At 43.0% G+C, this 13,515-nt stretch overlaps 1 protein-coding gene across 1 annotated transcript; it reads right to left on the bottom strand.

Moving 5' to 3' along the window:
• Positions 1 to 6,510: 6,510 nt before the first annotated feature.
• GSTO1 (glutathione S-transferase omega 1) lies at positions 6,511 to 13,515 on the bottom strand. Its single transcript, XM_065843383.2, has 6 exons — positions 13,381 to 13,515; positions 13,160 to 13,268; positions 11,439 to 11,661; positions 10,799 to 10,900; positions 8,633 to 8,739; positions 6,511 to 7,041 (listed from the first exon to the last, which is right to left on the bottom strand). Exons 1-6 carry the CDS (start codon positions 13,412 to 13,414, stop codon positions 6,888 to 6,890), a joined length of 729 nt encoding a protein of 242 aa, XP_065699455.1. The 5' UTR covers positions 13,415 to 13,515; the 3' UTR covers positions 6,511 to 6,887.

The following is a 13,515-nucleotide window of genomic DNA, read 5'->3' as shown; positions in this document are numbered from 1 at the left end:
CTCATTTGAAAACTTCAAAACTTCATTTTAAATACTGGAAATTTGGAAACAGATCATATAAAAGAACACAACAATAGCAGGTATAGTGTTAACTGTGAAACTTTGAATTTTAATGAAGGTTTTCAAACACAGTTCACAGTTCTTTCAGCTTTCCAAAATTCCCAAATCATCTGAGTTCACTGAAGTTTGTCATTAACAACTCTATCCAAATCCACCGAGGGGTACCCACCTCTCTCAGATTAGTTCCTTTGAACTGGGGTTGTTTCAGCTGCTTGCTCTCTACACAGAGCTCTCTCAGGTAGACTGTCCTGCCAATATGCCCAAGTTGAGCCACAACAACATTTCGATGAATGCACAAGCAGAGATGTCTGTAGCATCTTTCTCCAGTGTGATGAGCTGCTGTACTTGCTACAACCTGGTCCTCCTCTCTCCACACAAGTTTCCAAAACAGAAACCTGAATGAGCCCATGCTGTGGATCAAATAATGTTACAGTATCCTTCAAAAGAAACTTCACTTTCTAGTTAAGGAGTGTCATCTTTAATTCCTCAGCTGCTAGAAGCAAACCCTTTGGCTGCAGAGGCTCGAGGGACTCTATAGAGCAAAGCTTTTCAGTCATTGTTTGCAAAGGTGCTGCCTTGGAAAAAAAAAAAAAAGGCACAAGTTTTTAACTAATTATTAATCTGTGTAGCTAAAACCAGAGATAATCCAAACTTTTATAGTATTAAAAAAAAAAAAAATCAAAAATCTGTCTTGAAGGTGGGTATCTTAGCATTATTGATTCACCCTGAGATGAAGTGCAGCAGTTGCTGAGGTAAAACATTTAAATACATCCTTCACTGTTTAGGCATCTGAGTGCTTGTAAAATGTCTGACTGTGGCATTGTTTTAAAAATTATGCACAAGAATGAAGATTAAAACCCCGGTGAAGTTCTTGAGTGTCTTAGATGCTCTGCAGGAAAATAAGTCAATTTTAGATGCAAAACAATCTTCAAATCCACCAACAGACTCACAGCCATTAACAGTCTCAACTCAGCAAAGACTTAATGATGTGTAAGGAGCCAAGATGACATTTCTGTCTGTATTGTGCTGCTTTCCAGAAGTGCCAAGACACTTACAATGTCGTTGGAAATCCAATTAGGCACCGTTCTGCAGACAATCTAACATGCAGCATGCAACCCAGTGCAATACGGGCCCACCAGGCAGAACTAGGATCAGTAACCACACTGTGCACAGCCTGACTCATCAGGCACTTCACCTCTCCAGGTGCATCAAGGCAGATATTCATTATATTGCTCCTAACCTTCAGTCTTGCTCTCTAGCCCTCTGCTGGGAATCAAACAGCACAGAGGGATTTCCCAAATCCATGGGGAGACAGTACTCAGCTTGCTAACATGTTCCAAGTCTCACCCCTGCCAGCTTGCACAAGGCAGGGCAGCCCCAGACAGTTCCTGTGCCTGTAAGCACAAGACATGCACAGCGGCTCTGCCAGGCCTCCGTCACACAGGCCTTCCCACGGGACAGAGGCGTCCTGCACTGTCAGTACGATATTCCCAGCAGTTCAGTTCACCTTCAGGGTTATCACAGCATGACAATATTATGAAGTTTCTGCATGTAAAACTAGAGCAAAACAGAGCTTGTCCACAGGCAGGTTTCTACCAATGGCCCCACACTGATGCCCTCCTACCAGAGGCACACCTGGTGTAGCCTTGGAGGTGGAAAGTTCGACTCAGAGCAGAGATACACCAGCACAACACAACTAAGCTTCATAAAGTATATGAAGAGTAATTGAAAGGCACCAAGCCTGTGGGTTTGAAGCCATGGGTTATATCAGAGCTGTCTTCCCACAAGGAGAAACAGCTGATTAATCATGCTGCCTTAGCTATTACAAGTAAGAGGAGAGGGACTTTGTTTCCAAGCCTAAACAGGCACAGAAAAGAGCTGTGCGATGAATGCAGAGGGGAAAAATCAGCCACGCTCTGCCTTGTGGATTGGCCCAGAGCATATTCCTGTTGAGAGCTGCCTTTTGAGGACAGTCTGAGTGACAGGAAGAAAGGCACAAAAGCATTCTCGGGGGAAATGGGAATGTATGCAGAGAGCTGCAGGAAGGACAGTATTAAGCCACAATGTCTCACTGTTGATCCTCACTGATTCTTCAGGTGGTCTGAAGTTGAAAGCTTTTTTCCCCTTTTCCTCCAGCCCTCCTATGCCTTTGCTGTGCAGTCACATAGGTGACTCATGGAAACGGTTTGCAGTTTACAGGAAACACTGTCTGCTCCCTGCTCAGCTTGTAACTGTTCAGTGCTCCTTTTTGCCTCCTTTTCCCTGGAGAGATGGCTTTTTCCATCAGTTTTGCCAAGAATGGTGGTTCTAAGATGCAAACCTGCAGCACGTGCTGTAATTCCCACAGACTGCCTCCTGTGCATCAGAAGATGGTTGTGAACAGCCCAGGACAGGCTCAGTACATTGTTCCCCTAATATGAGCTGTGTTCTTACTTCCTCCTGGACTCAGATGCAATGTTACTGCACCCTGCTGAACAGCTGTCACACTCCACCCCAGACACAGCTGCATCTCACTGACAAGTTTTAAGATTCCTGTTTTAGCAAATCAGCAAAGTCTTTTGGAGGGAAAAACCCAAACAACATAACACAGCATTACTAATTTACTCAGCTAAATCAGGAACTGCCACTCCTGTTGGCTTTGGACCCACAGAAGAAAAGACCGCTTCCATCTTACAGAAATTGGGAATGGTTTAGTAAAATTGCATCTGCTCTCACAACTGTAAAGAAACTGCATTTTTATCGGCTATTCCCAAGTGAAACCAGTGTCCCAGGAGCAGAATGGTGAAGTAATCAGGCTACTAGCAAAGAAAGGAGACAGGTTAAGAAACAGCAAGTTCTCAAACCTTGCTAGTGCAGGGGAACATTACAGACTCCATGACAGTGGAAAACTGGGGACAGCAGGCCCAGGAGATGTAACGCTGTGCCAGCAACACATGCCTGGCACATGCACTCACATGCAGTCAGGCGCCTCTGACAAGCAGAACACATAGCTGTTAAACAGAACATGGCAAGAGGCTGAGATTAAGTGAAACACATCAAGATGCTGAAATTTCCTTTCCTCTTCCTTTTTGATTAGAAAAAACAAGAAAACCACAGGTGTTTCTCTGGAGTTCACGCAAGTGTTCCAGGTATCTCTAGTATATGACATTTGAGACTTTTCAAACCAGTATTTCCAGCCACTACCACTTCCAGCACAAGAACCACACAATCTTCTAACACCTCCTTGGACAGGCTCTTCTTAACAGTTACCACAAGCAAGGACCTTCTATGATAGCCACAGTCCCATTCACCAAGTTCTCACCCAACTAACCCAAAACTCAGCAAGTCTTCTCAGATTTATAGCCTGGGATTCCCATCTCTCCCTTCATCTTGGCTCCCTTCCACCTTGTTCTTAACATAGATATAAGGGGTCCTCAAATGATTTTGTATAACAGGAGGCTGGACCATGTCTTGCATTATGGCAACAACAACCATCTCGATGACATCAGTAAAGATATAGGGACATGCTACAAATGTGGGACAGAACAAGGCCAGTGCCTTGCTAATCTGAAGTGTCCATCATGCTATTAAACTCACTATTTTTACTAAACAGCCTCCATGCTTTTTTGGCTGACACCAAACTTTTATTGTTTTTTTAAACCTGTGCTTAGAGCATTTATATTAGGTGGCACAACAGGGAACAAACAAACAAACAAACAAAAAATCACCATTGTTTTTGAAAGCAATAGCACCAACAACTTGCAAGAGCAAAATATGGAATAGAAGGTGAGTAAATACAATCTGATCTACAGAAGATTTTAAGGAAAGCTTAGATGAACAGCTCTGCACTTCAGTCAGCTTGATCCTTTTATTATTATCTTTTTCCTCTGTTGACTAAAACTGAAAATACATGTTTTCTCTTCTTGGCCTCTTTAAACTAATACTACATATGCTTTACACCCAGCCACCCTGAAAGGAGAGAGCCAGTCCTTCTATATAACTTCTCCTTTCCTTTGAAGACTAGGCCAGAGTCTTTCATATTCACTACCACATCAAGAACGCCTGAGGCCTGCATTTCTTGGTGTGCCATAATGAGTTCAGGACCCCAGCTGTCTGCCTGGGGATTTAAAACACTGATATTTAATACTAAATTATGAGGTAGAATATTTCATTTTACTTTTTTTTTTTTTTTTCTGAAGCAGCATATTTATAATGGTACACCCTACAGCCACTAAAGAAAGACAGGGAAAACAAAACTTTCTGTTTGGACAGCCATGGAGTGTCCCTAGTCAGTTCAGTTTTCGGATGCCGGTCTCTGCTCTGAAGGCATTACTGGATCTCCCCAATATCACATTTCCCGCTAGTGTCCAGTAATGGACACTGGAGTAAACTGCAAAATATTTCTAGCATGTTTATGGAAGCCAACTTAGAGCCTGCTATATTAACAGCTTTAACAAGCCCTACACAAAGCAAAGCAGCTAATAAAACCAAAATGTTCTTCAGTTAATACTTTGAAGTTTGCCACTTAACTCCCACCGACACCGCTTCAGGGATAATGGCTTCATCAAGCTCAAATCCCACTTTTGTCTTATGAAATAGCCTAGATTCATCTTCTGACAGCACACCTCACAGCTTTATGCTTCCTCCGGTGTGGAGAGTTTCTGGCTGTGTGCTGTGAACAAGCCAGAGCTTGATGTGGCTGTGGTGCAGGCTAGGACTGCCACGGAAGGTTTTCCCTGGGACATCAAAGACAGAAGGGAAGTAAACATAAGCCGGTCTGCCCTCGACCCAGGCTGCAGGAGGGGCACCGTCGTCGCTGCGCATGAACAGTTTGTGGACAGTGCCCTGCAGCCAATCACCATAGCGTGGGGGGGGAAGAGTGACTGTAACTGTAACCAATCGCAGCCTGCACTTGCCGCATGGCCTTTGGGTAAAGAGTATATGAGGGTTGGAAAAACGTGGTCTGGGGGACATTGATATTCAGTGTTGTTAAGAGTTCATTAAAGGGTACTGATGTTAAATTCATATTGAATTAGACTCACTACTCTCCCCGGCCCGCGAGTCGTGCTCAAAGAGGCCCTGCTGGCAATTTTGCATTCTCCACATCATACATCACTCCAGGTTCTCTAATGACAATCTACAAAACATGTACAGCATCAGATCTGGACTGGAAAACTTTTTAAAGAACATCAGCATTCTGGAATAGCAGAGTAATTAGTATTTGTCTAAATAGTGCCAGATGTGTTTAAAAGCCACAGAGATAAACAGGAGGGAAAAACCTGCATAGTTTGAATTAAAGCTAGTAAGAGCATAAACAATTCCCTCCAACAGCCATAAGCTGAGAGATGGAGTTCCTGCTGATTATTTTTCCTCATTGAATCTTTCATATGTGCTTTCCCAGTCAAAGTTACAGAAGCGTGCACCTCTTCAGAGTTAGCATGTTGGGGCAGAATATGTTAAAGGTAAAAAAAGATTAGTCCAGTTTTCCTCCAGAAAAGCTCCAAGACACTCAGTGCCTCAACTACCAGGAAAACCATGAACCACCACTTTCTCCTATGCTACCTTACCTCATTGCAACAGGAGACAGACATGAGCAGTCTTGTGTATCTCATGGCAACTGCCTCAGCACCACAGGAACCACAGCCCTGGTTTTGAACAAACTGCTTTGCCTGATTTCTTTCTGCATGCTTATTTCCTGGAACTATGGCCAGTTTGGGTTGTTAGTGGTCTGTTAGAGAAAGACCTACACAGCTGAGCAACTTCAGAATGGGTCATCATTCCTTTGGTCCCCTACTGTGGGGATTTAAGAAAAATAATAACAAAAAAGTTAATAAAAAGTAGTCACGGGGAAGACTTTGTTAACTTTTGATTGTCCCCTCTCTACTATATTAGCATACACAACAGCTTCAAAAGATGTACAACTGCAAATCTCTGTTCCAGCAAGCAAATGGCAGGATCAGAACATACTGGTGCCTTCCTGCTGGTGAAGCAATGAGTAGGTAATGCTCTGACTGAACTGCTTCTACTTCAGTTCTCCAGTTTCGCCTACATCTTGACATGTATAGCAACACTGAGTTTTGGAGGACAGAAAATAAATGTCCTCCTAATCAGGATATGGTTTCTGTTAGCTTTAGTCTCTATTCCAGCCTTTAGGATAATCTTGGTTAGAACCTAGACTAAATGCAACCCTACTTTAGAAGAACAGAGAAGTGACACATTCTCCCAGCAAATCTAGCCCACTGTGTGGCCCCTGCAAATGTGACTTCAGCAGGGATAAGTGGGTTCAGTGGTTCAGCAGCAGTGGTGTCTAAAGAGGAGGACAGTTTGTACTAGATAACTGCATCCTAACTTCAGAGACCACACTATCTGTTTTAGGCTTTACTGTGCCTCGGTCCTCTCTGCACAACCAGTCCAGTGACTAACAGCTGCCTGGAAAGACGAAGGAAAAAAAACACAAACACAAAACACACATTTAAAGACAACTTTGTTTGCTTTTTATTTATTTTCAAGACACCAGTTACAAGTTTTAAACCAAGTAACATGGTCAGTTCAGGGACTGCCCACCAGCAATGTCTGCAAAAAGGCCACAGATAAGAGAACATCACCTCTGAGGAAAGGCAACATTTTCCTTCACGCAATATCCATGACCAGCAACAACTTTCCATCTCCTGCCTGAAGCCAGCACACCCTCTTCCTGACAGTGGAGTTTAAAGAAGGTTCCTCAACCTTTTCAGCACAGATTTATTCTTCACTATGAAATGCAACCACAGAAGAGTCCACACAGAAGATCCCCACAGCTCACACTGAAAAGCAGCACTGACTTCAGCAAGCATGTGCCTACTGGCACCTCAGAGCCCATAATCACATGCCTCAGGGTTGTTCTTCAAATAGAGCTGGAGGTAATCTTTGTATATCTGAGGGTCAGTCATTGTAGCCTTGACAGCAGGGTCCTCCTTCATGGCCTCCATCCAGCGCTGGAGCTTTGGAGCGTGACTCAAAGAGCTACAGGAAAAAGAAGGAGACTGAGTAACACAAATGGGAAAAGCGGAGGGCATCAAAGAAGCAAAATAGCTTGAGAGGTTTTATTTTACTTGTTTTGCTTTCTCCCAGCATAATGTTCAGCTCAGAGCAGGTAACAAATATACAATCAGATCATAGAGGACAGATGAGTATTTAAAAAGTGAAAGATTTCTTGCAGAGCTTGTGCACTCTGCAAAGCTGAACAGAAACATAAAGGAGCACTTACTGTGTAAGATACCAGCATGTTTTCCACTACATTATCTCTGCTGCAAAAGACACCAGCTGCTATTTACTATTCAAGCCACACTAAGAGTAGAGGCTTGTGCACCACTGCCTCCTTCTGGAATGCTTTGTTAATAGCAACGCTTGAAACACGCTGAATGCAGGGGCTGAGTCTTCCTCCACAACTCAAAGCTCTCTTTTCTCTCACATACCAAGACAAGCTGTGCAGTTTGTACTACCCTGCAACCCAGCAACTCAAAACACAGACCCAGTCTACTGAGGAAACTGAGGATTCAACTAACAGATTAAACTCATAAACCCACTCAGACACATTTGAAAAAACACAACTGTGTAGCAAATTGAAATCTTAACAGTGTAAATTGTTATTTTCATTCTCTTCTGGTAGATTGACCCAAGTACTTTACATTACTATTTCCAACTCCCACATTTATTTAATACAATAAGTTCTCCAGGTAGCTTCTTTTCTTAACATACAATGGCTTAGATCCTCAGTCATTCAAATACCTTAATGACTCCACACCTATGCTCCTATATTGCTTAAAATATTTCCCCTTCCAGTCAAGGACCATACAGGAGACAAAGGAGGTCAGCAGCTCATCAATATAGCTCTCATTTTACAGTGCCAGAAGTTTCAATGCTAAGAATTCCCTGCATCTTTCTTATTCTTCAAGAATACTTCAGGCACAAGGGTGAGACTAACTGTTCCATACTCATCTTCCACTTTTACCACCCACTTCCTCATAAGAGTCTTTAGTCCCATTTTAAGCCAGCTACAAAGCAGTTTTTCTTTGATACCATTTCCCTATATACTAATGCAATACCATGGTAGAGCTATGTCAGGACAAAACAGACCAAGACATTTATTTATATATCAAAAAACCACTATTACAACAGGGACACATCTATTAGCTACAGCAGGGTAGGATACAGTTCACCCATCTCAAAACAAACCAAACAAAAAAATCACCCTCAACATAGGATTTCCAAAGAGGACTAGATGAACCTAGGTTTCCATACCTCCACCCACTTCAAATAAAGACCAGTGTCATCTGTGATGTTAAGGATGGAGAGAAAGTCCTGTATTTTGACCATTTCTTCCAAATCTGTCAAAATAATTTGGTAACAAAACAGACTTGGTGAAAGAAAGCCCATTTACAGAAGAATCCTGAACAACTCATCTGTCTTTTGAGAAGATGCTCCCTGCAAACTGTAACACAATACAAACTTTCTTCAGCAGCCCCTAAGAGTGCCCCATGGCTGCAGAGTGTATGCAAAGAATATTTATGCTGAGGCACGTCAGCTTGCACTAGAAGCTAGACAAGGTACTCACTCCTCCAGCTGGAATGGTTCCAGACGTTCAAACCATGGCCACATCATGTAGTCAAGCATGGAGATTGAGTCCCCACCGTAAAACACAGTGTTGCGTTTGGACAGAATCTGTGAGGGGCAAGAGATGAAAATTGCCCTCAGAAAGGAAACTATCACAGCAGGACCCTACAGTAACAACACATTCCCACTTCGTAGTGGGATGTAGGTATACTGAAGGGATCAGACAGCAAATAATGCACGTATAGCAGGCTTCTCCTGTGCATGCAATATCTGGTGAATTAGAACTAGTCAGCAGAGGTGCTGTAGTGTCAAGCGTAACTATTTCATACAATGTCAATCTAACTGTTCTCCAGTAGTTCAAAAACTGTCACAAAATATTACTCACTAGGAAGCTGCAGCTTGTGCACAAACAAAAATGAATTTAGTTCTCAGAATCTGTCATATTGTGATCTCTGATTTGTGAAAAAGCATTAATTGTACTGACTAATTAAACATAACTATGCACATGCATTTCTTGAGTAATAAATCTACTTAAATTTAACATCCAGGTATACTAGAACATCATTTCAACAGGGATTCTTTTCCCATGGCACTTGCAGCTAAGTAGTGTCATGAACGCATTTCCAATATTACACTTAGAACTGGATTTGATTCCAGGTGCAAAGGGAACAGGAAACAAGTATAATATCCACATACACCAGAAGATCCCCACAGCTCAGCACAGAAAACAGGGCAATGAAGCAAGGTCCCCTCCAGAGATTGGCCTCTTCTCACATAAGCCTAGTCTCCCTGTTTTCAGGCACTTTGGCATTTTAAACATGGAACTCTAGATACTTTACAAATCTTTGTCTTCAAGTATAGACACACACCAAATTTGGACAACATTCCTATGGCATTTACTCCCTGTCCCCTAACCCCCGTGATCTAGTGGAAATTTAAAGCAGTCCTTCAGGAAGCATCAAGCTGTTTGAATTACCAGGTGTCTGGCAGAACATAACCCACCAGATGCACAGAGACAGGAACAGAAATGGGGACAGTTCACTGTGCCGGGTAGCAGCAAACTAAATACAGCAGCGTTTCAAAACACTTCCCTTCTTAGATATCTCTTGCAACAGGTTGGGTGAGGTTTGCATGACTCTGTTCCTTTCTCCCATCCTCAGCTGACTTTCAGCTGCTGCAGCAAAATCCTTCAGGGTATAGTGAAACAGACACACTGAAGGAGCAGCAAGTATTTTATAGCATTAAGAAAGGAAGAGGAAGGTTAATTCTTCCTTGTTTAATAAATTTGCATTTCAGGGAAGTGAAACACACATGGCTTCCCTCAAGAACTCATTTGTCATCTGCACTACTCCAGCATCAGCCTGATCAGACAGACAAGAACTACTCAGAAAACAATTTTACTTTGGCAGCTCAAGGGAGTGGGGAAGCAGAATGCACAGGACTGTTGGGAGAATTAGGAAGGTACTAGAAAGATATTGGTAGCTTTGCACCAGGAGAGAAACACCTTGATCAAGCCAGAGAAACATTAGTTGTGGCTGTCAAAAACACAGAAGGAATGGGTTCCTGACAAAGGCAAGCGTGACTGCTGTTTAGACTAGCCAAGAACCACTGCTGACACTAAATCAGGATTGTGAAGTTGCTTATCCAGCATGAAAGCCACCTGATGCTTCCTGGAGCTCTGCTGAAGCTGCATTACACCACTGTAGCAGAACATGGCCCAGGGCTGGATTTCTGCAAGAGACAGGCCACCTTCTGCTTCCCCAAAGACAAACTCTTGAACAAAAAGAGACTTAATTTCATCACCAGTATATCTGCACTGATGCTTTTCAGCCACTCAGACACCTTGCTCTTAGAACATGCTGCAAGGTCTATGTACATTTAAAGCGCTCAAAGGTATCCAAGACAGCAGCAGTCAGCTAGAACTCAAAAAACTCCTTAAGCCCACACAGCCTTCATCATACAGATGAAGTTTAGTTTAGCTACTTGGAGTTTACTCTAATGGTGCTTTTATGCATCCTAGGCTGGAGAGAATAAATTGAAAGATTGTTCATTGCTATAACTACCAGCTGAATGAGATATAGCTACAAAGGTCAAGCATGAAACAAAAACAAAACAAAAAAACCACACAATGACTGGCAATCTGCTCATCGTCATGAAATGCTCTTACCTCCTCAAATTTGCCAAGCTTTTCAGCAATCTCTGCTTTAAGTGCTGTGGTGTCCTGTCCTTCTTTGACTGCCACAACATGCTTGAAAACTATGGATGTTAACTACACAAAGGAAAGGATAAAGTTTTAAATGTTCTTATTATAATAATACAAGGCACTTGGAGCTTGAGATGTTAGTTTAAGATTTAACTTGCATCTAGTAAAGATTTAACTTTAAAGAGCTTAAGTCCATTGATAAAAATATTTTATCCTTCAGAAAGGTAAGCAAAGGCTTACAGGAAGAATGAATGCAAATACTATTTAATTTTAGTCTTGAAAAGAAGGGCATGTTTCTCATCTGCACATACTACCAAAAAAATAGCAAAAAGTAGCAAATTCTTGTCTCAGTCATATACACTGTCACTACCTTGGCCATCTCTCTGCATCTATCCCCGCACATAAATGCTGTAAGGAATCCAGATGCACAGTGGTTTGTAGCTGCTCACAGCAAGGGACCCCAAATAACCCCTTTGGTTATTCAAATGCTTCTACCAGACACAATACATTTCTCTCAAGGGACAAAAGCAGCATTGGCAACAGAGCTGCAGTTTTTGGCGCTATAATAAAATGAGAAACAGTCCCACCCTGATCACACAAGTACCTTTGAGAAGTGTTCCAAGAGCATCTTCTGAAGGGCTCGCTCATATGGGTCTGAAGGCATCAACTTCTTCCCTGGAAATGCTTCATCCAAATATTCACAAGTGATTGGGGACTCGTAGATCAGCTGGCCCTTGCTGGTCTCCAGAACAGGAACCAGCCCAAAGGGGTTCTTCTCAAAGAGCCAGTCAGGTTTGTTCTTCAGATTGATGTTAATTACTTCATGGCTAAAAGCATGAGAGAAACAAGACCCAAACTGCCTCAGTTCATGCTCCATTCCATGGTGAAATGCAGTCATTACACTTCTATTACAGTACTCAAGAGGCTGAATCCTCGTTCCCCTGCCCTGCAGTCCTTTGCAGAACTAACCATTTGACACCTAGAAATACTGACAGGGAGCACTTCCCTTTGTTGGAGAAAATTGGCACACACTTACAATGAGTTGTTTGTTAAACACATGAGCAGTCTGTAAACACACAGAGGCAACCCTTAGCGTCAGGCTAAAAGCAAAGGTTAAGCTAGAATGCAACACACTTATCACATGAACATTCAAGGACATTCTAAGAAAGACGCACTTGGTTGCAAATAAACTACACTCCAATTAAGAAATGAGTTGAGCTTCAACCTGACTTTACACCAAAGAACAAATCAGGAGAGCATCTCACCTACTTATCTTCCTTGCCTATGGCCTCACACAGAACAAGTGTGCAAGGTAAAGACAAAAATAGATACTGATAAAAAAAGACACACAAGAAAGACATCAATATTAACAAAGCATGTCATATATTGTGCTCAAAAAAAAAAAAAAAAAAAAAAAATCAGTCCAATGACACTAAATAAAAACAAAATTACACTGACCTGGAAGTTTTAACGTACCTACTCCTCGGAAAAAAATACCCAAGAGAATTAAAAAAACCAAAACACACACAAAACCCTCACACACACCCAACTCCCATCTTGCAATGGGGATAACTGAGTGGTAAGCACTCTCTATACTGACATGGACTCCCAGGGGTGGGTAACAAACCATTGTCAGGCCTGGGACTTGGTGGGAACGAGCAGGCAGAAAACCTTTGAAGCTGTAAACTGAGGGAAGCATTAGTCCCCATGTAAAAACGCTGAAACAAAACAGCTATCTTGAAATAGAAACAAACACAAGTACTGAATTCCATTAACTTACTACAGCACAGCAATGATAAGATGTTATAGGAACACAGTACATTGCCTTTTTTTACAAAGACTACTCATTATTGCATTTTGCTAAGTGGTAGCATAACAGAAACAGTATTCTTATCTCCCAGAGTTATCACTGCAGCTTAGAGCAAAACCAAACAACAGACAGTAAGGCTCTACTCACATTTACCCAGGACAAGCTCAAATATTATTGCAAACATTCAGGATGACAGGTAAGCGGGGGGAGAAAAAAAAAGAAAAAAAGAAAAAACGTAAAAACAAACAAACAGAAACAATAAAAATCAGCTTGGGGTTTTTCACTACAGGTTTACTTTGGACCTTTACATAATTTATTTCATACACAGCCTGCTCATTTCCCACATCAGCAAAACACTGCTCCCAAAAAAGTCTTAAGTTCAAGCTTTATATCAAAATCACCCACAGAAACCCCTTTTTATTCGTTTCTTTCATGGATGTTTAACTGAGAGCCATTTAGGACACGGGAAAGCTAGAACCGTCCCGCGGCGCTCCGACCCGCCGGGGAGGCCTCACCTGATGCCCTTGGCGCGGAGGACGAGACGGGTCCGCTGGGCGTAGGGGCAGAACCGCATGCTGTACAGCCGGATCAGCCCCTCGGGCACAGGCCCCGGGGCCGCGCTACCTGCGGAGAGAAGCATTCCGACAGTTACAGCCGGTACTCGCCCCGCGCGCAGCCCCGGCTGAGGCGATGCAGCAGCCCGACCGCTCCCCTGCCCGCCGGAGCCCGCGCTTACCCTTGGCCAAGCTGCGAGAGTGGTCGCCCGACATCTCGATGCGCTCCAATGCGCCGAGCTCCGCCGTGCCGCGTTATGTTGCTCCGTGCCGTGCCGGGCCCCGCCGCCGGCCCCGCCTACCCGCCGCCGGCCCCG

This window comes from Patagioenas fasciata, chromosome 8, assembly GCF_037038585.1.
Source record: "Patagioenas fasciata isolate bPatFas1 chromosome 8, bPatFas1.hap1, whole genome shotgun sequence".
Taxonomy (NCBI): Eukaryota; Metazoa; Chordata; class Aves; order Columbiformes; family Columbidae; genus Patagioenas; species Patagioenas fasciata.
This window is presented reverse-complemented; position numbering and strand designations above follow the sequence as displayed.